We start from the raw sequence: 27744 nt of genomic DNA, 5'->3' as shown, positions 1-27744 counted from the left end.
AAACGCCGGAGCCCTTGCAACTGTCGGGCAACCTGTTCGAAAACTGGAAGCACTTCAAGGAGGAGGTCGAGCTGTTCCTGAAGGCTACGACATCGAAAGAACGTCAAAGAAGTGAAGCTGCAAAAACTATGGTTTATTGTTGCAGCAGACTTCGAGCAGTATGCTCGAAGTCTGCACGTTGTGAGGATTAGAGACACTGCATGGTTGCAGAAAGCCAAGGGGATTGACACGGCCGCTCCCAGGTCTTACCGTGTGTTGACAGAAGATCACCGAATACTGAGACGTAACCAGCAGCACCTGCTACATGCCAGAGAGCACTATGCGGAAGCGAGTGACGACGATGACTGGAGTACGCCCGGTCCAGACGAGAGTGGCACCGAGCTTCCAGTCCAGACAGAGTCGACCCCGAGCAACGGGGCGACGTTGCAGGTCCAGGAAACTCCAATCGGCGGTGGAGCACCTACGGCCAACAGAAACCTGGCCACTGTTACAGACAGCCCTTAGCACCGCCATGCCAACAGCAACTTTCAGACGATGGCGGGTCAGGGTCACAAGCCAGGAAGTCGACTCGCACGGTGAAGCCTCCAGAGCGTCTCCATTATGACAGTAACTTCAATCAAGTGGCATGAACTTGTACTTTGTACTTTGTCTTTTGTTACCCGTGAAGAGATGTATCGGGCTTATCATGTACAACGCCTCGCATGACAAGGCACTAGTCATGTGCAGTGCGCCCGGCGCTATCTGATAAATACCTCCGACGTCCATAAAACTACGTTCTTGTTGCTCTGCACAGGATCCTGTCGACTGCCTCTGTATCATCACTGATACACTGTGGAGTTATCTGAAGCATGACTAAGACTCGGAAAGGTTGAGCAGATGACAGAGATTGGCATGTTGTTTTTGCAATTTTCTGAAGAGTTACTCACACCGGCAAATTCTGTCTTAATATTCCTGGAAAACAAAGTTCCTTTACAAGACACTTCACACAAGCTTCAAAGAGTTTTGCCTGGTGCCAAGCAATGGCTGCCGGTGCTGTCATCGTCTGGCTCCCAATACGCGATCCAGCCTACGAGTGACCATAACACACGTTACTAATTCAAGGCATTGTATTGAAATGCTTGTTTTTGGAAAACTGGGAAAGATGTACAATAGATGCATGCCCGAAGGCTGGAGCGTCCATAACAAATCTCATTGGTGTTTCCGACCCACAAACACCAATTTATTTGCGAGACCGAGCAGGCGAAAAGTCCTGCTCATTAGTCCCCTGCAGATCCCTATACTAAATAGGAGGCAAAGGGGTTTCTGCATTATTTGCTTGGGACTTCAAATGACAGTTTTTTTTTCTGGTTACTTTTTTTTACCCAGTTTTGTTCCGTCCTTTTTTGCGCTTCTCAGGTACCCCTCGGACACAGTCTCCCGGAGACTTCGTAAATCTGCAGGACTTTCACGCATCTGCCCTTCCGCAGTTGCGGAACTTCATGCCAGATTCGTTCAACTGTTTGCCAGTCAATAAACCTACCATGGCAACTAGGTGTTACATCTCCTCTCCTCCACTACCCCTCCCCCCATAAACATTTTAACCTAAAACACGCCAGATTCAAAGATTACATTTTCACTGTGGTTGAAGCATTCGGGTTGATCACAAAACCGAGTCACCGGTTCGTTTAGTTCGGGTCACCGGAGTATACGTTGCCTTGAGGCATTTTGCATTTGCCGTAGATGAGTTTACGGCACAATGGTAGTTTAGCCGCATGCCAGGGTACATAAATCGTCGCACGAATTGCGAGCTAAAAACATACCTTTTTTGTAAGCCTCGTGAGAGGCCGGCAGGGGAGTAAGTAAAGCACAGACATGCACTTTTCTGAACCAATCGCATTCATTCAAAACACACCAATGCAGACCAACGAAATCTGGTTCAGGACATTTATTGAACAGGACAGATACTGGCTTAAAAATAATACTTTGTTCGACGCTTATGTACAGGGCTTAAAATGGAGTCAGTTTGTTAAAAAAAAGGATGTGACAATTAGATAAATATACCTCCCTTTCATACACCTTAAAAATGTCTCTTTGGATGATGCATGCGAATCATATCTGCACTGTACATGAGTATGTCAGAGACCGACCATGGGAATTAAAAACTGAATGGGAGGGGCAAGTAAAGGCTGCGAGATGCGAACTGCAGACAAGGCCACCAGGATCAATCTCAAGCGAGCCAAAGAACATGCGCCATGCTGCCCTAAGATGTTGCAGGTCTCCCGGTTAGAAAAACTGCAACGCGTTGCACAAGTCTTAACCCTCTCGTTATTGGGCCTGGCAGCCAAGTCAACAGTTTCGCCTATAGTGCGTCAAAGGAAGAGACAAAACACAGAAATATTGGCCCCCCGCCCCCCTTGCCCCACATAAAAAATGGGTTTCATTAAAATGCTTGCAACAGCAGTGGCAACATTCATTCTTTTCACAATGGCACAAGACATGAAATTGCACAGTTCGACCATCGGTGTACGTTAATGTCCCACATGCAATTAAAAAACTTCTTCAGGTTGAGCGGCAGTGGCGGTGACACGGAGCCGTCCGCTAGAAAGGCAGCGTGCACGCAGGCTTCAGATTTGCGACGCTGTGAAACCTGGTGTGGAGGAAAAACAAAAGGCGGTTTGTGAGCGACTAGAACCCTAGCAGCACACTTTGTTCTGCAATTCCTTAGGACATCCAAGGGACGTTCACTGAACTAGGCGCCGAAGTCACAAACCTCACCCCAATTGAGGTGCACCTCCACTTCCTCGAGGAAGGCGCGAGGGCCGGCGCCGGCCAATCGGGAGGACGAATAGGCGACCTAGGCTGCTTATTCGCCCTTGAGATTGGCCAGCGCCGGCCCTCTCGCTTTCCTCGAGGAAGTGAAGGGGCACCTAGATTGGAGCAAGGTTCGTGCATTCGGCGGTAAGCGTGCTAGTACTCGGGAAGGCAGGCAGCACCAAAACGGTGTAGGCCTGAGCAAGGCTCCATATTTTTAAGGCAGAATCTGTTTATACTCCGTTTTAGAACAGCTCCAACTCTCGACTGTTCCTCGTAGTTTGAAGTTATATAAAGTGTATAGACCCATTATTAAAACAAAAATGAAAGATTACTCTCGGATGGGTATAGAACAAGGAACAAACCATTCCCAGCCAGATACAACACCGACTGAGTTACACAGAGCGGGTGAACAGGCCGGCTGAATGCGCTGGCACGCTGGCGCCATCGATGAGGCAGCTCCAGAACCGCAATTCACTAGAGCGAAGGTTGTGGTATTTGCAACGTCAAATGGATGTTACCACCAATGGGAGATGGTCGTTCGTGACACCTCCAAAAGTTTTTCGAGCCAGAAAAGAAAAAATGATGCACTAATAAAAATAATGAAAATGTATGGAGACGGCAGGCATTCCGCGTCTACTCAAAGGACGGCACTGGCGTGTTCACGTGTCGCAACAGATCCCGAGAGCTGTCACTCGGCCATAAGCAGTGCAAGCCAACCTTAACAGCTTGTTTATAAAGCCATATTTACACCAGCTCAGCTACGCTGACAAAGACCAGACAAAGAATGTGTCCAGCTAGCATACACAAACTGTGCAGTTGTTCTAGCCCAGGAGAAGTCGTGAAGTCGAGAACATGAACGCGGGCAAACCGCTAAGCTGTACGGACCACCTGCGGACTACATTCAGCGAATCTTGAAGTCCAAACGGGCGCCTCATCGTTTGAACTGTCGTCTGCTCTTTCAAACGTTCATTGCTTGTTGTCGTCTGCTGCATAAACAGGCCCTGCCTGACCGAACACTCAAATGACATGCACATGCATTTTTTAAGCAGGAATGGCAATGTGCAACCAGAAGCTGCAATTTACCAAAAAGAAAGAAGAGGCACCTGCATTCCTGGTCACTGCCAAGCCATCCACACAATCAGGCACCTTGGAAGCTAGAGTAGACTCATTAATTCAAGCTCCAGGAAGCCCCGAATTCCTCTCGAATTATCAGAAATTCATTTAAATACGATGAAAGATAACATTACGATTTGGTGTACGAATGGCTAGACATACAATGCAAATATTTTACGATTTTCTTCACATGGGCCTATAATCATAAGCAGGTATGCCATGCATAAAACATTGCTGAAACATGCAACACAAGTTATTTCACTACTCAAAAATGTTTATCGTGGACTGTTTAGACAGCACGTGACACCTTAAAACAAAATTAAGTTTGTTCATCCAGCAAAAAAAGGTGTCTGTTGTGGACTGTCAGGCAGGGGACGCACGAGCGATAAAAACAGGCGCTGCGCTGCACTGCAATTTACATGGCAACTTGCGTGGACGCCGCACCTACGGCATGCCGCCTGTCACAGCGTCCGTGCAAGTTGCTATTGAAACTGCTGCACTTTCATTGCTCATGTGTCCCCTGCTTTAGCCCCATTGAGCGTGCTTCTTACCGAGCACCAGAGCATTGCGGAAAAGCAACACCCGCGGATACAAGCCTCGCAGGTGTTGCTTCTCCGCATGGCACCGATGCTTGGAAAAAAGCACACTCAACGGGGGCAGCCAGACAAAAAAAAAATACTGAATTGAACGAAAATGCTGTTAGAATTAAACGGCTTATGAAATTTGATTAAAAAATTACATTAAACACAATGGGACAACCCAATTTTTTAAGTTTCGTTCAGATTAACCAGAAGTATGGCATATCCGAGGTTGAACTGCTGCGAGCGTACTGTATGTCACTGCACTCTCTCCAAGTGTCCACACTAATGGCGAATTCGGGTGGTCAATCGCCGGCAAGACCGAGCCAGTGGTACCGGCAACCACAAACGTGCCGGCGTTACATCACGTGACCCTCAGCAACCGAACATGGAACGCTAGACGGTGGCAGTTTACTTCGCCGCTGGACCGCAAGACACCGCTAGCGAGGCTGCTGCTGCCGCGTCACCCGTGTCCCAATGGCATGGACTGGCTCGAGTATTGGCTGGTCAAGTGACTTCACATCACAGACAGGGACAAGAAGTTGACGTGAACACTGGCGCAACTCGGGGCCAGTATTTACGTCAACTTTTTGTGCCCGTCTATTTTTTGGCGCTTGTCTACGATCACGAACCAACTAACTCAAATTGCCACATAGACTTCGGATCAGTATTGTTCTTTTGCTCAGTTTTTCTCGCTGACCCCTCCCATTTTGGAGGTGATGACACCGGACACAGTCTGACGCCCGCTCGCCTGGCCGTTCGGAGCTCAGTCTTTTCCGCCTGAGCTCCAAAAATTTTTCCGTCTGAGCGCCGGAAATTTTTCGGTGCTCGCCGGAGAACCACCACACGAATGGTGCGCGCCAGCCAGAAACTGACGACGCGAGCACCATACCTGCCAACCTATGGACTTCAAATTCGTAAAACTCCCGCAGTCGCGGAGGGGGGAGGAGTCTTAAGAGGCAGGCACTTATCGCTGGTGTTTATGCGAAGCGATGTGCAGCTTAATGTCAGCCTTGCCACCGTGCGAAACGCTTACATCACACGTGCACGCGTGACAGAATGCAAACTTCTCTCCCTTCTTGGACGGCACAAAGCACGGGAATTCCAACACGTAGGATTTCAGGAACACCTGAAAGTACCTCTTTCGAGGTTTGGAGTTCGCTATTGCGCTGCAAAGCCGCCGCGACTAGGGAAATGCTATGAATATACGTGCAACAATGACACCGCTCTGCTTGCCACACTGGCCAAAACAGCGAGGCACAACACGTCAAACCAACGTGCGCCGCCAAACATATGAACAAAGGCTTTCGGCTTTGGATTGGTTTTGGATCCGTGGCCACTGGATAGACAAATAGTAAAAACCACGACGCTGCCGTGGATGGTACCTATCGCCCTCTTGTGGCGGTGCAATATACCACCAGCAGAAATTTTACAAAAAAAAAATTAAAAAAATTATTAAAGTTTTGTAAAATTTGAAGCAAGATTTGTAAAATTGTAAAATTAGTCTCAATTCATAAATTTCTCAAAAAATTCGGAAGAATTGGCAGGTAGGAAACACTATTGCCAGTTTTCTGGCAAAATAAATTGCCGACAATTGACCACACGAATTTGACATAAATAAAAGTATGGCAATGCATGGCACTATCACCATACAGCTGCTGCGAAAAGCCAAAGGAACGATAGAGTTATTGAAGAATGTGGCATTTGGTTATCTCGCATCAGGGGGGCTAGCAGAGTGCAGCGGTTTTAAGTTTGCTTGAACACTGAGTAATATGCCTCTTCACTGCCACAAATACCATAAAAGGGTTCCCCTAAATAAAATTTTAAAAAACTTTCAGCCTTTCCACTCTGGTGAAGAAGGAAGACCAGCAAAGCTGTACTATGGTGGGACGACCTCGAGACCTCTTGGACGTCCTCAAGGACAACTTCTCAGACGACCTCATGGGCGACCTCAAGGATGACACCTAGAGAAATTTAGCCTTTCCACTCTGGCGAAAACCAGAGTGGAAAGGCAGGAAAGGTTGCCGCCATTGCTCATAGATGACGGTAGCTGGGGAAGCTAGTCCTTAACAGCACCCTGTAAAACTACAAGGGACTTGGGAGTTCCCAAACGAAGTAGAACCGCATCGTTTTGAACGCAATGATACTGCCAATGATTATACTGCATGACAGCAACAATGCAATCTCCGATGTGCTCACCAATGTCTTCCCATTTTTGCAAAGGATGTTTGACACCATGCCCGAAGTACCGTCAATCATGGCTGCTTTCTCGAAACAAGCCGCCAGACAAGGCCAAGATATCAAGTTTTAAATCGATGTTCCCCACATGGTCATTTTTGTCACAGGAGTCTTGACAATGAAATTCGAGGGCTCACAAGGGAGCACAGAACAAAAAGGCATGCAGTGTAGTCAACTCACTTGGAGGACTTGAACTTCTCCTGGATGGCCTGCTCTGCTTTTGTGCCAGCATTGCAGAAGCTGCTGTACAGGCTGTGGACGCACTCCTTGAAGTCCTCCACGTTATAGCCAAAGTAAAGGACCAGGTCCGAGGACTGCACGGAATCAGGAGGAAAGTCATACGGATTGCGGAAGTTAAAGGGGCACCCCAGTGTTTTCTTCATAGTCACCGATTTGCCTCAAAATTGACTCAACTGTGAGCTTGTGTTAACCGTAGGCATCTTATTCTTCCATCCCCTCTGCCGCCCCCGCTCCGTTCCTTCCTTCCAAATTGCTCCCCGCAACCCGAGTTCTCTAGAGCCAACGAGCCCTCGCCGTTCAAACCCACCGTCCATTCTTCTCGCCCTCACTTCTACCCATCGCCCAAATGTAAACACCAGCCAAGTCGACTCTGCTCGCAAGCCCCGGCAGCAGACTTCTTCGCCGCAGCTGTAACCTTACCCCTTACTTCATAAACTAGCCTCGCCCTCGCCCGCTGCCATCGCCTCAAGGTACTCCAAGCCCACGTTCTTCTCTTCCCATGTGCTTCCCGCTCGTTCCACGGACTCAGACAAACCTTTCTTTTCCGTATTAAACAGTTATCTTAATCTTTAAACTTGTTCTTTCTTCCTGGGGCATATTACCGCCCCCACACAACAAACACTCCCGAATTAACCAAATTGTTTGGCCAAAATATTTCCGCCAATTTATTAAATTTACAATGTTTGTCCTCCGTTTTCTTTTTGAGACTGAAAGTTTCTACTGGCAACAATGAAAAAGAGACGACAGCGGCAGGTAGGGGTTCATTTTTGGAATGTAGAATAGGTTCCCACTGATTGCAAGCAGTTTCATGGCATCAGATAAATATTCTGGAAGCTCGATCAACCACCCATGCTGCAGCATGAAACAAATGCTTGGCATACTGTACTGCATTTACACGATCGTAGGTCGAGTCGTAGAAACAAAGCATTCCACAGCCGACAAAAATGAATCAACTGCGACATCAAGAACACTTTTGCTCGAGTTCAGTCGGTTGAACGAGTAGCATTGCTCCATTTCGTACGCTTATTTTAAAATTTTTCCTCTTTATTTTAATTGCACGGAAAAGTAATATTTATTTCCATTCGCAAACCAGCCTTAATGTTTCGCAGTGAGCGGACACGCCTGAATCACAAGGGTTACGGCACTTAACGCAAGAGCCTCTTCGGAACGACCCTGGAACAGCCTCACTCCCCTGCTCTTCGCAAAATGCACGGTCGCACATCGTTTGATCGAAAGTCGAGGTCATGCAAGCTTGCTGGGGTGCGAAATAAATTTTTTGCTATCGACACTTGTGATCCAGGCAGCTTCGGTTTTCGGTGTTCATTTACGGCCCATACTTCATCCGAAAGGGACCGAAAACAGCGCTGCTGGACGCAAGTTCGACCCGTTAAAGCGGGCGGTGCTCCAGCAGCGCCTGCAACGGCAGAGGGGTTTAATCGGGACGACAAACTAAGAAGCTTCCGAGGGCCAAAGTCTGGACAGGTCCGGATACTTTCCGGAATTAGAGGTCAAGCTTGCAATGTACGTCGCAGAAGTGCGCGATCGATCGTTGCCCGTGACGGGCGACGCGATCACAGAGGAAGCGCGGAAGATGCCGTCATTTGCTAAGAGCGAGAGTTTGTAGGACGACATCGACGAATCATAGTGTTTAGTAGCGGAAAAAGAGTGAGAAGGACAGGGAGCAGCTTCAGTTGTTCCGCCTCCAGCTTTGATAGCTCTCCGGCATCTCGTGTAACTCGCACCTGTGTGAGCGGCCAAAGCACGGGAGAATGCATCGAATGCATGCTGGAGGTCGAGGTTTGCCATAGAATGTGCCTCTAAAGTATCATCTTTCTTTTTTGCTGCTGTGGAATTTTTTCAGGGGGACGGGGGGTCACATACAATTGTGTGAATACGGTATTTAGACTACCTGCTCGTCTGTAATGTGACACTGAAAAGTACAGGTATACTCGAATGTTGTGTTTGACATCACATTCATTTGCCCATTTCAAAATAACTATTTTGACTTTTGCGATACAAAAAAGTATAATAGAGACGGTAAAGGCCGGCGATTAAAAAAACCGAGTTAGTTGGGGTGGCTGAAAAAAATGTTGTGGGAGTACGCCTTTAAGCACAACAGACTTCAATGGCTTTTAGGCCGAAACTCCGTGACGTTCGCCGCACAACGATGGCTCATGAAGGTCTGCATAAAACGTCACAAGTGCGCCGCTTGCCCGCTGCGCACTCAAGTGGGCAAGGAACCGCCCACCTAAACCAGAGTGTCAATAACACAACATGCAAAACAAACACTCGCATCGAACGTCACAACTAGGACATTAAAATAAGCAGTCTTGCTCTCAGTACAATGAAGAACTAACTACTGTGCGAGGGCGGCAGAGTATCTATGCTCACTGAGGTTCTCATTTTAACATGACCTACAAGAGCCCAAACACCCATAGAATAATTTTAATGCGAAAGCATTAACTGTCCCATGGAGCAAACCGCAGTCATCAGCATTGAAGCCACGCCAAACGGCACCTTCCCCCGTCCAAATGTCGTCTGTAGCAGAAATCTGATGGCCCATTGGCTGGCGCATGTCATAGTTTTTAAGGAACGAGGCTCCCATTGGCTCTCGTCCGGCGTAGTTCCAAGGGACGCCACCAGAGAAGCCCTCTCCATGGTGGCGCAGTGTACGCAGCGGCCCGGCGAGGTGCGGACCTGGACGCAGAGCCCACTCGGGCAAACTCAAGAAAGGGTGCACGGCCAAGCTAAGCGCGGCCACTTCACGAGAGCGCGTGCTCGGCCGACGGCAAGCAAAACCTGGCCGTCCACGCGATGACGCCGCAGAAGAACTGAGGGAACGGAAGGTCGACATTCATGCTTTCCCATTCACAACTCATAAGTGCGTAGGTGTCCTCGAAATATATTGGCTGGAAATTCGTTTTCTCTCCGGTCAAACTGCAGTAATCCTTAGCTATAATGAAGTCAAGGGGACAGCAAAAAGAATTTCATATTAAAAAAATGGTGCCAACACCTTGAAGGCGGATGGTAAGACTACGGTACACTCTGACCGTACATTTATTCAAACCAACCTTGGTTATGAACATCTTGCGGCCGATTTATAGAGTAAAAGAATAACTAAATGGAGTTTGCAGATGGTTTCATCCTGGCACGAGTTCTCCTTGAATTGCTCCAGGCATTGCAAGAACACTGTCACCGCCACCGGACTCCGCTTTGTTTCGAAGTGGCCATAAGGTTTTTCGCAACTTTGCAGTGGTCGGCGTTTCCCGAGTGCCTCTCCAACGTCACTTCTTGTTTGCCCCGGCCGCACGCAAAGTCTACGATCGCAGCATCTGTTGCAGGACCTACAACGGGAACGTTCGCATCGACAAGCACGAACCAATTAAAGTTACCCTCAAGAGCTTTGCAAACGTTTTTTAGGGATGCCGCGAACCCCCCAAAGTTCCAGTTCTAAAGGTTTCGAAATGTTCAAACCTTTCTTAGATCCGAATTTGAAAAGTTTGCAACATTACAACTCTGCTAAGGTTCAATGTTTCGAATCATTCGAAAATGTTAAGCTTTCCGACACTTAAGAGTCAAAAGACATCAAATATTTTTATAGATAGTTGGAAAAATTTGGATGTTGAACATTGAATTAAACACCGAAAGGTTCAAAGTAGAATTTTAAATTCCAAGCCTGAATTTAATAAAAATTCAGGCTTCGAAACTGCGGAAATCAAATCCCACAGTTTCAAAGTTTTTAAGTCATATAATACAAAACGCGAAATGTGCTACACATTTTACTGAAAACGTTACCGATTTTTCTTACGCCGTGAACATACTCCTCTCTTCTTCGTGCTGTGCTACTGACGCTACTACCTCAATTACTCGTTATTTGTCGTAACTTACGAAACACGCGTTGAACTGGTTGATAGTCTCCCGACACCATATTAAACCGCCTGGCAAAAAATAAAAGTAATTTTGCGGAAATGCCATTGTCTCTTGAAAGGCCGACGTACAACCTCGGTTTGCTGCAGGGAAGACAATCTTCTTAGCTTTCCCTTCTCCTAAGCTGCGAGAAGAGCCAAGTTGGGCCGAGTTAAAAACTGGAGAGCATATAGGAAAGGAGGTCAGCAAAAGTAGAAAGCGCGAAGTCAGCCTTTAAGAGGTGGGGGAGTGTTAGCACCGCTACTTCTGTAGCTACATCCTTATTGCTGTTCACCACGGGGAATTAGAACGCTAAGCGATTGATAAGTCAGACTTACCCATGGGTGTCGGTTGAGTGTGTGGTTTGCCAGGCACAAGGAGGCACCGGCAACGATGCTGGGCAGATACTGAAGGTACGGGTCGTCCTCCAGCAACGTGAGCTCGCACAGATACTAAAAGAAATGCCACGCTATATTCGAGCGGCCACTGGTTTAAAACCACTCTGAAGACTTCTCATAATTATGAGACCTGATGGGAAGGACATTTTCTCATGCACCTTAGGCCAGCGTTGTGGAACAAGCACTCCCCTCCTGGTCCAGATTCCAGGGAATTAGTTTATCCCTTTCAACTTCTAGGAGTGAAGACAGAGCCCATTCCCACTCCTAAAATGGCTGAACTGCTACACTCCTATTCCTAAATCTGTAAAATGGCTTTTCGCAGATCCATTGCATTGCAGGCAAAATCGGCATAAAGTCGACGCCATAAAATGAGTAGCAGACAACTGCATAGACCGGCGAAATGCGTCCGCAAAGCACTGATGTGAAGAGCGCGCTATGCAAAGCACAACCTCTTGCGGTCCCTTAGCATCTGTCGGGCAGCTGTGGAACTCTTGCGATTTCCGGACATTTCCCGTTTTTTATTCGCATAATTCTTTTGCTATGCAGAGCGCAAGTTTGTTTATTTCTTTGGAAGGGTTTCAATAATGTCAGAACGACAATCTCTTATTGGCTAATGGAAAAAAATAATGAGTAGACCTCAGGCATTCAGCATAGAAGTTTACCCACTATTTTTTCAATCCAAGCCAATAAGAGCCCAGCGTCGTTCGGATGTCACAGCAAATCCTGTGCAAAAAGCTGAGTTTCTCTCCGCACTGGCTTGAAAACATTACCGTAAAGTTTCGAGAGATCGCCCATCCCGTTTTTCTGGCTAAATATCTGCAACAAAAATTTCGAAACATCGCCCACCCGCCGAGTCCCGTCGGACGTCACGCAATGTCCGACGGGAATCGCGTCAATTGTGCCATTTGCTGTACCGGCACGTGTGACAAGCGAGTTTACAGCGGGTTCCAGCGTTTTTGTCCGTGATCTGCGCATGCGATATCGGCTCCTGTAACACGCGAGTTGTTCCCACGTGTATGTTGCACTGTGAAATGCGAACCTCTGCGTCCGCAATCTGTGGTACCCATTCCCGTGACAAAGTTTTTAGCGGATTCCTGCCTCTTTGTCCTTGATGTGCCTGCGCGATATAGATTCCCGTGACAGGCTTGTAGCCGATTCCCGCGTGTATCGCATTGCGACACTCGAATTTGTGGTGTTCGCGATCTGCCTGATCAGTTCCCGCATCACGTGGTTTGTAGCCGGTTTCTGATAAAGTTTTGCTGTGGCGTCCCAAAAGATAGCCCACCCCTGTTTTTCACCATTTATCTCTTCATTTTGGGTGAGCGTTCTTTCGGAACTTTACGGTAATGTCATAAACGAGCCTTTTAATAAATTAAACATCGCAAATACTGCAAAACTTTCGCTGTAGCGAAATGCGGTTCCAAAGTTATCTAATACATGGTGCCAGTATTTTCTTTTGTCTTAAAGGGGCACTCAATTGCTTTTCGTAGACGAGCTTGTTTTTAATGGCCTATTGTTCGTTGGGCATTGGTCAATAAAAAAGACCAGTTCTAGATGGCAAGATGTCGTAGTAAACTAACGGCAAAAAATACACGACTATTTCCTCTTCAGGGAGTGGAGAGGGACGGGCATCCTCCGGTCTCCACTCCCTCCATAAATTGGACTAATGAAAAGAGGTAGCTGCGTGGAGATCACAAATATCTGTAATATTGCTTTTTAGGAGCATCAAGCATTATATTTCGACAATAATTAAATCTTTGGGTGCCCGATCGGGGTGACGTGGTTTATGGGCCACATTGGCAAAACGAGTTGCGAGGAGGTGACATAAGCGTCGATCGTCTGCAAACGTCTCCGCCTTTCCTCCTCGCCACCTGCAAACACAGCGTGCCTGCGACTCATGATCGCAGGAGGTGTCCACCATTAAATTGTAAACGCTCCCCATGGTTTAAGACGGATCCTCTCCTCAGTCTAGGCTCTAGTGAAAATGCCATCCGACGGCGCAGTCTGCTTTCAGGCACAGAGAGAGGTATGTGTCACAATCTTCGGGTAGATTTTTAATACGGAAATCTGCCACCTACGAGCGTAATTTCGGGTCTTTTTAGGACGACTTGAGCCTGCAGATTGAGTCGTCGTCATAAAGAGACAATTTTAGAACCCATTCAGTTCCCCTTATGGATATCGCGCGAGGTCGTATTGCATCAAGTCGCAAGCGGACGCAAGAGTGCGCACCGGCCTTTGAGGGCAAAGGTGGCACCTAATCGAAGAAACCTTCTCACGTGAGCCAGATGCCTGACGGTGTCCGGAGCCTTGCCAACTTCCGCGAAGCGCAGCAGGAAGTAGTAGATGGTGGGGGCCGCCATGTCGAACGAGAGCACCTTGAGCACCAGCTGTTCCATCCGGAGCACCTGCTGCTTCGTGTACGTGTCGTCCGTGATGAAGACAAACTCCGACACCTCCGGCGGGTAGATCTCCTCAAACTTCCTGCAGCGCCCACGTCAGATGCACCAATTGGTCTACAGACAAATGGTGCATTTACTAAGGGTAAGAGAGAAACGAGAGCAGTCTTCTGGCCGTACGAGCTAGGCTTGCCAAAACTGCTCGTTCTGAAGAGCGTTCGTAAGCCACCGCTTGGCGACGCCCAAACACAACAAATGGTGTCAACTCTGCTAAGGGTTTGTCGAATGCAGCTCATCTAGGAGGAGGCACCGAATAAGTCACAAATGGCTTAAAGGCTCCTCCACACGACTGACGCCACTTGCGTCTCGTTAAGACTGCTTGCGTCGAGCTGTTGCTATGGTGACCCCTACGCTGAGCCAATGGGGAGCAGCCGTGCTGCTCAACGCAATGCAGTCGATGCAAATGCGTGGACAAGCTTTAACGCTTCGAGTGCCACGCCCGAATAGAGCAGGGGGCGCTTCCATATGGTGTCTGTGTTTGCTGCCTGCCCCACCCAATCGGGAAGTCTTTTTGGTTTTTTTAAACGTGTAGCGGCATGCTAGGGCAAGCGATGAAAACAATGTTTGATTGTGTAGTGTCAATTTTTGTGGGCGCATAATTTCTTTTGTTTAGGCAACTTCCGTTTCGGTATCGTCCTCTTGATTTGTTACAGAATGGTAGATCTGTAGGTCAACCTCGCACTTCAAGGAGGACGCCGAGATCTAGAAATTGCCGACAAACTATATTCGACGACTGCTAGATTGCATCTTAACGAGTTCATTTATGATAGTGATCAAGGGTTCCTCTGACACTCGAGGACATCACCTATTACCGTTTGTGATAAGAACAGATATGGAGTAAAAGGAAGTCTTAGATAAGGCTCTAGAAAGAGTAGGTTTCATGTACAATGGGTAATAAAAATTATTCAAAAGTGAATCATAGCGCCACACTCCACTGGAATAAATCCTCTCTCCCTTTTACACTTGGTAGTTTGTTTAGCCTGTAAATATAATTTATTTAAAATACAAGCAAGAGACAGCATATCCACTAACACGTCTACCAAGAGAAATCTGTCCCGTAAGTTTAATGAACCTACCAAACTCGAGACATATCCTAAACTGCAAAGACAACCACACAAAATTATTACAAAAGCCTACACTTGAGCTTTAAAGGTGGCACTGCCCTTAGTGGCATAGGAATCGGAGTGGATCAGTTTGCTGCTCTTTCGATCTACAGCTGCACGGGGACTACCGTGCCTACTGTATTTATACGAATGCATATACAATAAACGATCAATTTTATCGCGGGCTCAATATTTCGCGATTTAGGTAAAGCTGAAGTTTTGGAATATTTTGCGGGTTTAAATTTTCGCGATGCGGTGGAATGATCTCAATATAGATTCCAATGCGTTTACATATTATCGGAATTGCTCGCGGGAGGCATTTTTCGCAAATTGTAAGCGATTCGCAAAAATCAGGTCCTCGCAAAAATTAAGTTGTTTACAGGGGTGGCCAGGCTTACCCAGGCTAGCAGCCGCAAACAAAACCACGAAACTTCCAAGAGCCGTGGGGGCGGGGGGGGGGGGGGGGGGCACACCTTTTGTTGAGAGCAATAAACGAAACTCGAACTACTTTCAATCTATCCGACTTAAAAGCAGATAAGACAACGAAACCGCAATCTGTCTTTTGATTTAAAACTCGTTCCATTTGCTTGGGGAAGTGTGTGTGTGTGTGTGTGTGTGTGTGCGTGTGAAGGGGGGGGGGGGGGAGTGTAGGAGAGGGAGCCGCGAGCCGCACTCTATCATGCGAAGAGCCGCATGCTGCTCAGGAGCCGCAGCTTGAACACCCTTGGTATAGACCCTTGTTTTTTTCTCCCTTTTTCTCTGCTTTTTTTTCGAAGAGATTAATTTGCAATTAGACAAAGCTCAACCTGTAATAAATCGGGGCATAATTTGCATGCCCATCGCGTTAGGCCAGGCGCTGCCCCGCAACAGCGGCTGCTCGTAGCACTCTGGTGCAAAGCGGTGAAGCTCGACGTGCGCACACTGATGAAAGGCAGTGAAGGCTGACGCAAGCGGCGCAAGTGCCACAGTACGGAGGCATGTGGCACACACGATAACTGAGTCCTCTTATCAGGAGTACGAGTAGCTGCAATCAACTATCTTAATATTTTGCAAAAGGTTTCTCGGGACTCGTTCTCCGACATCTACTGGAAATTTAGACGTCGGCGATTAACCAGCCGATGCATCAAGCGGCCAGAGCGGTCGATGTCCAGCATCAACGGCTCTGCCCAGTTGAATTGCCGCTTCAAAGCGCGACATCGTGGCGTTCATCATCTATACGATGTGTAGAGACGCTTTGAAACTCGTATTTGTAAAATTTCTTTTCCTCTACTTCCCCAAATATTAATAATACATTAATTTTTTTCTGATTTAGGCCTATCTAGGCACCATGTGAGGCACAATTCCTAGCAAAAACGGCATTCTGGCACAAGAAGTACCAGGATTCATAATGCAATTTGGCGCAGCACTTCCATCACCAATGCTTGGGGCACATAAATTGGGCTTGTGCCATAAAAGCTGCCCTAACCATAAAAAAAGAAAGAACAAGCATCAGTGTTGGGTGTAATCGAGATCGGAGCACGAGCGTGACGTCACCACCTTCGCTCTCACGCACGAAGTGTGCACTCACGCGGCGATGTAGAGGGCGGCTGTGCCGACGAGCTGCAGCTTGTTGCGGATCACCGACATGGCGGAGAGGAAGCGGTCCACGTAGGTGACGCCGAGGAAGAGAGTCTCCGGGTGCAGGCGATACTCCTCGGCCACCTCCACCAGCCAGTCGACGAGGATGGCGCGCATCGAGGACGTGATGTCCGGCTGCTTGCTCATGTAAGTCGGCTTCGGGGTCAGCTTCTCCTTCGCGCACCCGGGGAGAGAAAAAGAAAGCCGTGAGAGACGCACACGAAAAGGCGTGATTGAAGTCCTCTACCCTTTGCAGTTCTCGTACAGTGCCGACTAGCAGCCGACCGTGGCAGCTCCCACTCGCTGGCCCGGGGTGACATTCTTAAAATTTTTTCTACAATTTACGAGGCATTTAAAATGACGGCTCAGAGTTCCGACAATTTCAAGAACTTGTGGGAAGCCTGCACGATGGACAGCTTCATACAAGTGCTCAAACGGGTCGTTGACGGTTAACCAAGGTTTCGTCTGAAGTTGCGGAGCAGCTTAAGCGGTTCCGCGACTGAGCGAGACGATGTTGCCCGAGCCTCTCGACGCCGAATCTAAGGTTCGCGGAGTCCCAATTCGAGTGGTAGCTATGGTCACCTGCTCTTGTGATTTGCGAAACAATCGGGGAATGCGGTGTCAGTAGTCTGGGTTCCCAAACTGCCTTTCTGGGGAGATAGGGGGTCCCTCAAAGACTCTCCAAACTCCCGAGTTTCCTCGAACGTCCGCACCTTTAAGTGAAGCGTTTCCTCGGTTTAAGTGCCACTTTAGCAGATCTAAGCCTTCTGTCAATGCTTAACTTCAAGCTATAAACTTCCTGCACATCTTGTGAGCAACGGGGGCTCCTTAAAGGGATACTTCAACGAAATTTGAAATATTCCCGTCGTGTTCAAAAACAGGTTGAATATGATCCACAATATCCGTAAATGACAAGCGCACGTTTGTATTTTGAGCCTGGTGGCTGTATTTTTCGTTATAAACGGCCCACTCTGGCAAGCGCTCGGAGAAGGGCCAGCGGAGACCACGTGATATCCGACGCAATCGTTCCAGCCACCGAAGCGGCTGCTTTTGTACGAATTTTGAGTGACGGGTTAATCTTCTGTAATCTTGTAGGGGGACAATAGGGACTTCTGCGACACACAAAAGGCATTCTCGGGAAGAGGGAAGTTCCTCGTTCCCCTTTTCTCTCGTCGTGGCCGGAGGCGAGACAACCTCCGTCACTAGCTGTCAAGGTTCTATAGACGGGCGTTACAAGCGAGGCGTTAGCGACATCCACCAGGTGCTCTTTGCTAATCTTTTAATTCGTTTTAAAATTCCTTTTCGTGACTTTTTAACAAGATATTGGTATGTTTGATGTGATGCTGCTCCTTTGAACACATATAGACCAAAAAATGAGCGCCGAAATTTCGTTGTAGTATCCCTTTAACCTCCTCACTGGGGCATCTAAAAAATCCTGTTACCTTATCAGTCTGACATTTTTTGCAGAATAAATGTCCAGTTTTAAATAAACCTCTGGGCAAGCCCACAGGTGCAAGCGGAAGCGGACAAGGTAGTCTTGGTGCCAGAGTTTCGAGAGGCAAGAATTCTGGTTCCAGCAAGACTAGTTTTCAAGCGGATTCGCGAGCAATATGTGCTGCACCAGACGCTCATTGTTTGCAGTCACTCAGAGAAAGGGAAGCACAAATTCCCCGAACGATGCCGATCGAGGTGGAGAATCCTCGGGTTTTACGGAATCGCTGAGTTCTCCCGACAACTGACGGCTTCCACTGTTCCCATGTTGGTAGATGACCAGTTTACTGCATCAATCTCCAGATTGGGGTTTCCTCGAGTCTGGAACGTTCCCCGGAGCGGTTCGCTGGTGAATGCGGGTATTTCTCCCGGCGAGAGATTATCTGGCGACGTGACTGGCTCAGAGGACGGAAAGTACCTGTACTCCATGCCACTAGTTGCGTGCAGTGCAGGCAAAGGCAACGCCAGGCAAAGAGGACGGGCGAGCACTAGGAAGGCGAGGGGAGAAAGGCAGAGCGCTACGAACCTTGGAGAAGAAAGGAGGTTTCTCTCCTCGTCCCCAGCCTTCCTAGTGCTTGCCCCTTCTCACCTGGCGCTGCCTTTCCCTAAACCGCATGCAACTAGTAACACAGGCAATAGCTTTCCAGCCGATATCGCTCGTCAGACCCTTGCCAATTTTTTTTTGCTCTCACACCAGGACTATCGTTCCCAGAGATAACTTCACATGCCACTCCTAAAGCAGACAAATGCTATTAGTTTCGCATTTCAGGTGTGTTCATCTTCTCGCCCGTGAAAAAGCGTATTTGAATAATCTAAGTGAGGACAGAATTGTGGCAAAAAAGGGCTTGTGCTACGTCTTACTTTCTGTCCATGTCCCGTGGCACTTCTGTCAAAAGGAATGACGTACCAACTAGCCCGTCTCTCACTATTGATACTATTTATGGCAGCCATTTGCCAATCTCAGTCACCTATGCTGCGCTGCAGAGTCGACGCTGGCGCATCGTCCACAGTGCTCGCACACCGTAAAAGCCATTTGCTCGAGCGCTGTATTGTCTAAGGAAAAGAAAGACGAAACAGAAATAAGATAATAAAGGAAGAAGAAGACGAAAGTCGTACAACTGAATCGGCGTTCCTTCATCTTACATTCAACTACACCTCATTTGCGTTTAAACGCGTTTACACGGTCTCCTTTCCACGAGAGCGCGTGAAAACGAGATGCAGGACAAAGCGGCGCACTCTCGCAGCAGTGCCGAGCTGCAGCACAACACAAGAGACGCTAGCCTGGACAACATATTAGAAAACAGTAGACGTCGAGTTTTTTTTGTAGGTACCTCGTCCCCACGAAGCCAGTCATGCGACAGTAAAACCACCGGAAGAGAAACCTACATTCACTAGCAAACCGACCCCGCTGGAGAAAGCGGCCCATTCAGCGGCTCTACCACGCCGGCGAAGCCGTTCCAAAACGAAGCAGCGGCCCCGTCCCGCAAGACCGCAGGCACACTGCCCGTTAAACGTACAAAAGGTATGGTGCGTGCATGGAGCACGTTTTCTTCATACAACTGTATGCTTCGAACACGTCCTTTTGCAAGACGTATCAGCAGCGGCGTGACAGAAAGGAGCCCACCCACCTCCTGCTGCCTGAGGTGGGTGTAGATGTCCTGGGCGTACTCCGAGCTGGCCTCCAGGTCCCGGATCTCCATGTAGGACATGGGCTCCAGGGTGTGCAGGGACGTGTCCAGGACCATGGGGGAGTCTGGGCCCCAAGGTCCGTGGTCGGCAGGGTTCCCCGGTTTGGGAGAGAGGGGAAGACGGCGGGGGGTCCGCTCGACGGTGCAACCAAAGTGCCGCTCCCAACGCGTTTTGACGGGAGCGCCCAACCTCCCTTTCCGCCCACGCATTACACCATCTCCAGAGCGGCGACGAAACGAGTCGCGGCAGCCGTCGAATAAAGGTCGATTCGGGCATTTGAATTTCAGTGTGACCAACTACGCCGGGACTCCTTGAGTGAGCCGCGCGTGTTCCAGTCTGCCTCTCCGGCGCTTGTCAATACGTAAAAGCTGCACACGCGAGGTAACAAGGCTGTTTTTACTTTAAAGGTGCATTGATAACTCAATGTACAGGATCGTAGCACCAGAGAAATGAAAAAAAGTATGCTCGTGCGACGTCCATTTGCCTACTAAAAATGTGATTGAAGTTAGTGCCATGCCCCTTTCTGAGTGGAAAACTCTGGAGCACAGAATCCAGCGGAGGCGTGACTACAGGCACACCGCCTGGCTGACACTCACTCATCGTCACGCGGCTGCCTCCGCTGGATTCTGTGCTCCAGAGTTTTCCACTCAGGAAGGGGCATGGCGCTAACTTCAATCACATTTTTAGTAGGAAAATGGACGCCGTACGAGCACACTTTAATTTCTCTGGTGCTAAGATCCTGTACATTGAGTTGTCACCGAGAACAGACGATTTCGGGAACGTCTTTAGGGCACCTTTAGGTCCGGAAGCTACCTATGCCATGAGCAAATGGGGCTAACCACAGCGCAATAAGTGCATATATGCGGTGGTCCTTATATTACGGGGAAGGACCAGTAACTCGCGTTTTCGAAGGTCTCTGATCGGTCCCATCGGCTGCGTGTGAACTTAGTGAAACGGTGTGTAGGAGTTGTGGGAAAAGCCGCAAAGCCGACGGACGGTCCGCAGGTATGCGACGCGACAGCAGACTCACCCGCGGCCTCGCACTCCATTCCACAGTCTGGAGAGTCTGAGCGGACATCGCCGGACGCCCCCCGATCATCGGAATGCGGAGCCTTCTCGCTGTCCTCATCGGGAGCAACGGCGGGGACAGCCGCCCTGACGTCGACTTGCGACCCCCGTGCGCCAGATGACTCTGCGTAGATCTCGAAGCTCGGCGGAGCACGGCACAAACTGGATCCTCTGCAGCTCAGTCTGGCCGACCGCCGGGCGTTGGATTGCTGCGTTCGAACGTTGTTGCCACCGTTGATTCAATCGATCGACAAAGCGACCGAAGAAGGGCACCGTATACCCCGGACTGGAGTCTCTTTAGAGCCACGCAGAGAGTCAGGCGTCCTTTGTTAATCCGGAACGCATTTTAAAAGAGGCAGAGTCGGGATTGGTGCAGCCGTTACGCAACGGTGTAGCCACACGGCGCCACTGCCGGCTAACTTTCCTGGGCTACCGTCCCGCCGCCTTTGGTGGGGGCGCCGCGGGGGATAGCCTAGGCATGCGACTTTTCGGTGTCTCGCAATACGGAATGCAGTCGAGTAGTTGAGTCGTAAACAATGGAAAGCTGCAGTTGTCCCGACTCCAGCGCGACTGCCTTACCTTCGACAACTCGTACACCTGCAGCACGCGTGCACAGCCACGCAGAAGGCATGAAGCACGTGGTCGAGGACTGGCAATTGAAAGACACGCCGTTTTCAATCTGCCAGCGACTGCAGCGACGTTGGGGATTGAGTGGCGGTGCGATGTGGCACCACGACTCGACTTCTCGACGTTGTGCTGCCCAGATTCGCATATGTATTACTAAGGCATTCTGTGTACGGGATGTCTGGGCGGCAGAAAAGAGAAGCTCCTTAATTATTGCAAGGAGCAGAGACCTGGGGTGCAATGTTGCGCTTTTTAGACTCCCAGGAGACTAGGGAAAAGGAAGTAACGTCAACGATACAGCAAACGCAGATTGGATTTTGACAGAAGAAAACAAAATCAACATCCAATCTGCATTTGCTGCGTTGTTGACGTCACTTGCTTCTCCCGTCGTCTCCTGGGAGTCCAAAAAGCGCAACATAGCACCCCAGAGAGAAGCGGGTTGGCTGCCAAGGAGGTTATAAGTAGTAGGAGGGGGCGCGTTGCAATATTGGTGAAGCCTAGTCATAAAAAGTTTAAACGATGTTGTGGCCAATGTGATCGTAGATCCCTCTGGCAATTGATGCGCGTGGCATATCACGTGTGAGATGGATGCTTGATTGTAGAAGGATCCCTTGCAGGCTTGTGCGTGCTCCGTCCAGTAACTTTTATCAAATCGAAGGCTAGACGAAGGCTAGCTACGGTCACGTGGTCATGTTGGGCTGATAAGTGAGGAGAGTAAGGAGGAAAGTGAGAAAGAGGCGTCAAGGGAGCATGGCTTGTGGAGGCTACGCGGTCATGCCCTCTCCTACACTTCTATCCTTGTTGGCTGCTCTTAGGGAGCAGCCATCCGGTTTAGACACTCAGCATGGGCATCACGAGAGCGACCATGTATCAAGCGCAGCGAAACACGTGCATCTCAACACCATCGGTGGCTTCAAAATGCCCGCATTGCGCCATTGGAGTAGGCAAACTTTGTCAGAGAACAAAGACCCAACCTCCCACGGACTGTAGACCACTCAACACTAGCCCTAGCGAACCTTTTCATTAATTTAACACTCAAATGCCCACATGCACCTTATGAACAGTCAGAAATCGCAGGTTGTTTAGAGTGTGGAAACATTTTGCATAACCCCCCTTTCCCCACCGGATTTAAAGGTGCACTAGAGACGTTTTTGAGATTGTCTGTTCTTGGTGATAACTCCTTCTACGAGAACTTAGCATCCCAGAAATCGAAAAATTATGCTCGTGCAAAGTTCATTTCCCTAATAGAATTGTTCTCGAAGTTCGTGCCACTCGTCATTCTGAGCAGAACAATCTGGAGCACATAATTCAGCAGAGGCGCCAGCGAATCGCAAGCAAAGGCGCCACCAGCACCTGCGCTGAATTTTGTGCTCCAGATTATGCCGCTCAGAAAGGGGCGTGGCACAAGCTTCGATTACATTTCCAGCAGAGAAATAGACGTCGCACAAGCATAGTTTCCCAATTTCTGGGATACTAAGTTCCCGTAGACGTAGTTATCACCAAGAACCGACAATCTCAGAAACACCTTTAGTGCTTCTTGAGGATGGTGGACAATGACAGCCTCTAAGATTTGTTATCTAAAGAAATCTAAAGCTACATTTCTCCAGCTGAATCCGACGCCATGGTATACAGTACTTTTGCCAAATTCAGTGGCTCTAAACTGCACCAGCTACATTTGCTAATTAGTCTTTTTATACTGTTTGTGTTGGGCACATGAGAACTCTAACAAAGCAAAAGTGGCCTCATTTTGACATTGAGGAAACTACTCTATTTCTAGTTGATGTAATCATACTCACATGCAGTCTTCTGTAGCATAAGGTTAACAAGGTCACATAGCAATAGAAAGAAAGGGGGGGGGGGAACTAGGGGCAAGAAACTTGTCTTCAAGGTCTCAGTTTCTTTCCAAGGAAGAAACTCGGTTCCTCCCTTTAAACGAGAGCGCAACGTCGCATATGTACTATCGTGGACACTGTTAGCTATAACACGGCAGCGGCGGCCGCCCCGTACCCCCAGCGCCCCATAGCAGGCGCCGTCCAAAACTCCGCGCATGCGCCGTGTGGCGTACTCGCTCTTCCCGCCTGCGAGCACACCCTCGCTTTGTCGTCTGCTAGGCACAGAGCAGACGACGCCACAGCGCTCGCCAATTTTCGCTGAACATGGTACAGCGAACCACCGCGTATGAGGTTCCCACGGTTGATTCCCTGACTCCGCTGGCTAAGGATAATCATCGTATACTGAATGTAACATCACGGCAGATTAAATTTTTTTATGAGACAAACTTGCAGTTATCATCCGTTTCACTTTAGATCTAAGTGCTGCGGACGCTACGAGACGATATGACCCACCAAGCAGCGACAAAAGCACTTTTTGCACTTTATTGGGTCCCCCGGGGAGGCACTCCGTGACGTTGCACCTTTGCTGCTATTTGATTGGTTCTGTCGTTTTGATGCGTACGCTGCGGTCGGACTTAAGGTGAAATGGAGTATGACAGTATTTCTGTATCACATCTGCTGCGCTCATACTGGTTTGCGAACGCATATCGGTAAAAATGCTGTTTCTGAGAAAGCAAAAAACAGGGGTTATGCCCTAATGACTCTGCAATCTGCCCCAATAGAAATCGCCGGTTGAAAATGAGTTTGAGACCAGTTCGCTATACCGAGGGTACCAGACGAGCAGCACTGTAGCATCGCCTGCTCTGCGCCTAGCAGACGGTAAAGCGAGGGTGTGCTCACAAAAGGGAAGAGCGAGTCCGCCGTACGGCGCATGCGCGGAGTTTCGGACGGCGCCTGCTATGGGGCGCTGGGGGTACGGGACGGCCGCCGCTCCCGTGTTATAGCTAACAGTGTCCACGATAGTACCAGAATTCAAAAAGAGGCCAGGTGAACTGCAAGGTTCTTTACCTCACAAACTGGGCAATGTCGATAGATAAACAAACTGTTTGAGAAGCTGCGTGAGCATTTGTATGTATGTCTTAAATCAGAAAAAAAAAAGACTAAGAAACTTTAAGAAACGGTCGACATAGAAAACCACCCATTCCAATGTTACTGTCACATATATCAGCGAAAATCACTATGACCGGAAAGCTCACGATTGTTCAAAATTTGCATTGCCAATAAACATTTAAAAAAGGGAACAGGCATGATTTTACGCAAACGAGCATGGAAGTGTTAGCACAATGGAAAGGCAGTTCGCACCAAACACTACCGGCTTGTAAATGATGCATGTACAGTGCTAATCACACTTGTCTATAACGCGCGAGCGTGCGGCTTTCTCCGGGAGCGCTAGACTAGTGGCATTCGCGGAAACTAAGCTAGTCACGTGGTGCAACATGGAACGGCCCGCTCGAGGGGTGTCCTGCCCACTCTATCAGTTGGCGGCGAACGCGGAAGGATGCTCGCACGCTTTTTACAAACATCATTGCTCGAACAATAAATAAACAAGCATGAAGGCATATCAACGATGTCGTCATGAAAAAAACAATATCATAAAGCAATTTACTCTTATCGGTTATCAAGCGATAGAGTGGGCAGGATACCCCTCGAGCGGGCCGTTCCGTGTTGCGCCACGTGACTAGCTTAGCTTCCGCGAATGCCACCAGTCTAGCGCTCCCCGGAGAAAGCTGCATGCTCGCGCGTTATAGAGAAGTGTGATTAGCACTGTACTTCCCAATTGCCATAGCGTATATAATATAAATTTTCACAATAAAATACTGAGATTCTGGCGTCGAGCACTAACGTTCGGAAAAGTCGATTCAGGCTGGATATGTAAGCACACTTGCTGCGTCGACCTAGCAGGTTCACCCCTGCAGCAATCAGGACTACCCGATGTATCTTTATCCAGTACACAATATCATAATTAAAAAATTTACTCGGTAAAAAAAAAAATTCTACGAAATCGTCTTTTTGAAAACGCACGTAAGGCACACAACCAAACTAGCGAAACGAGGACGCTTAATAAATGTCGCGAAGATAATCCGGAGTTACCGTGAAAAACACAAGCAGGATTACAGCAAACCGAAGCTTTCACGACAAAGATACCAGGTCCAAGACGCCCCCGAAATCTTGCGAACACAGAGAAGCGACGAACAAAACGTTAGGTTTACAAATGGTTCAAGACAACATAATGAACAGGCACATTCATGCACGGGAAGGTCTATGAACAAGGACAACAAAAAACTTAAAAGAAAAGAGCAAGGTTCTTCGGAAACAAAAAAAAAGTGAAAGCCGTTTACAACTTCCTGTAACGCCGAATTGGAGCGCAGCTCTTGAGGAGGAGGAGTGGAGGGTATATTCCTCCTCCTCCCTCGTGATCATGCCTGCTAGTCCTCCTCGCCTCCCGCTCCCACTCCCTCTCCTCTACCACCTCCTCGTCCTTCAAGCTCCTCCCCCCCCTCGCCTCCGGCTCCTCGTCTCTCCTCCCCCCTCCTCCACCTTCGCACTGCTTTCCTCCTTGCCGCTCAAGCCGGACAATGAGGGGAGGAGGAGGAGAAGGAGGGGGAGGAGGGGGAGGAGGAAGAGGGGGAGGAGGAGGAGGGGAGGGGAGAAGGGGGAGGAGGAGGAGGGGAGGAGGAGGGGGAGAAGGAGAGGGAGGAGGAGGAGAGGGAGGGGCGCGGTTACGCCGACGCCGACGCCGACGCCGACGGCGACGGCGACGCCGACGCCAACGGCGACGCCGACGCCAACGGCGACGCCGCTCAGGCTGGAAACGGGCCCCTAAGAGCTGCGCTCTAAAAAAGGGGGTGTCAACGACTGGAACAAAGCGACAAGGCATGAAAAGACGCACCTGTCGAACCAAATTCCGCTTCGTGGGCCCGGCCTGCTTGCCACCGCCGGCCACCGAATTGGACTGCAAACTGGTCAGCGCCGGCCTCTTGGTCAAAGCCTGATTCTGCATCTTGCAGTCAGGGTTCTCGGACCTCTTGGAAGGGGCAGCCCCGAAGGGTCTGGAGTTTTCGTCGCCGGCGTCGACAACGGACGCAACGTGAGCTTGACGCCTCGCCATGTTTAAAAAGAAAAAACGGTCGGCTCGCTACTTGCGCTCACGGGCAGAAAGAAAGACGGGTCAGTGTGAAAATCTCGCGTCTCTCGGTGTGGGTCCGACTCACGGCTGCATGGGGGCTCCTTTCGGTGACCTTCGTGGCTGACCCGAGCTAGTGTGCGGTCTTTGTATTGATGTCCGAATGTGGATTTGTTTCCGACGCCCGAGCCAACCGCGCTGTCGGAACCCAACTGACCGGAATGCAGCGATGCAGCTTAGTCAGAAAGCGTTCAATTCCCCGTGACGGGTTGGTTCCGCACAAACGGACCAATGAAATGCGCCCGTTCGTGTTACGTGAGGCCACGCATGAAGCCCATACGTCGCTTATTTTTATGTTTTTTGATCTCGCAAGTTCGCGCGACCGCGCTCGACTTCGCGATCGCGGCGCCACCAGCGCCACTTCGAACCTTTATTTGGAAACACAAAACCTGGTCCGAAAATAATAGATATTTGGTGTGCGCTGTGCTGCAAGATTTAAAAATGAATCTTTTTTTTTTAATTAATAATTTCTTTGCGGCGTCCCAATGAGCTTGAAGCAAGTCATAAATAACGATTTAATGTCTAGTTTATTATGAATAAAGCTATACGCACTCCGGAGTGCATTTCGGTCGAAGTGGCTATACCCACTCGGCTAAACTCGTATAAAACGAAGGGCCACAACATGTTATTTAGGCGATGGCGTAGTATAGGCACAGAGTAATCTACACAAGGTAAAGAGCGGACACTGCCGTAGGCCCCAGCGTCCCGTATAACAACTAGCGCGCCAAACGGTCGATGAGAAAAGCTTACTCTTGATTCCGGTTCCGGTGGTTTCAGTTTCGGTTTCACTTCCGGCGCTTTTTTTGCCGAGCTTGCTGTCGCGCGGTTTCTCTTACTTGATGGCACAAATGCTTCTGATTAGAGGCTTCACACCACGAAAGAGCAAAAATTATTGTCTTTACTGTTGTGAAATATTAAGATATCTATTCTTGTCATACTGCTTTCGTTTGTTTACGTGTTTACGAAGTATTTTCAGGCAACAAAAAAAAGTGCTTCAGAATGATTTATTTCGAGGTCAATCATAAACAGACTTGAACAATTCAGAATCGCGAAGCATTCTTCATGAGGGCACACACATTTATATGAAGAAGAAACGTTACAAGAGTCCCACATTTACCAACACTTCAAACCAGAACTTTCCAGTGATGCTAAACGGCTTGATTGAATTAATCATTGGTTGTCACAATGCTGAGCAGTTTCAGTAATGTGAACATGTGGCCATTGCTGTCATTAACAAGTATTGTAAGCGACTTTATTTTTGCGAGCTCGACATTTAGCGATGTGCCAGTTTCGGGAATATTTCGCGGGCACAAACTTTCACCACCGTGAGTGACATTGCGAGTATTCATGTCCA

The 27744-nt window shown here is 48.9% G+C and overlaps 1 protein-coding gene across 1 annotated transcript; it reads right to left on the bottom strand.

Annotated features, from left to right (window-relative positions):
- Window positions 1-1906: 1906 nt before the first annotated feature.
- LOC115332981 (G2/mitotic-specific cyclin-A-like) lies at window positions 1907-26582 on the bottom strand. Its single transcript, XM_042289911.1, has 8 exons — window positions 26097-26582; window positions 20653-20899; window positions 19562-19686; window positions 16393-16616; window positions 13543-13747; window positions 11207-11320; window positions 6903-7036; window positions 1907-2626 (listed from the first exon to the last, which is right to left on the bottom strand). Exons 1-8 carry the CDS (start codon window positions 26313-26315, stop codon window positions 2578-2580), a joined length of 1317 nt encoding a protein of 438 aa, XP_042145845.1. The 5' UTR covers window positions 26316-26582; the 3' UTR covers window positions 1907-2577.
- Window positions 26583-27744: the final 1162 nt, after the last annotated feature.

This window comes from Ixodes scapularis, unplaced genomic scaffold (assembly GCF_016920785.2).
Source record: "Ixodes scapularis isolate PalLabHiFi unplaced genomic scaffold, ASM1692078v2 PGA_scaffold13__105_contigs__length_92229423, whole genome shotgun sequence".
NCBI lineage: Eukaryota > Metazoa > Arthropoda > Arachnida > Ixodida > Ixodidae > Ixodes > Ixodes scapularis.
The sequence above is the reverse complement of the archived record's forward strand: the minus strand, read 5'-3'. Positions and strand labels throughout refer to the sequence as shown.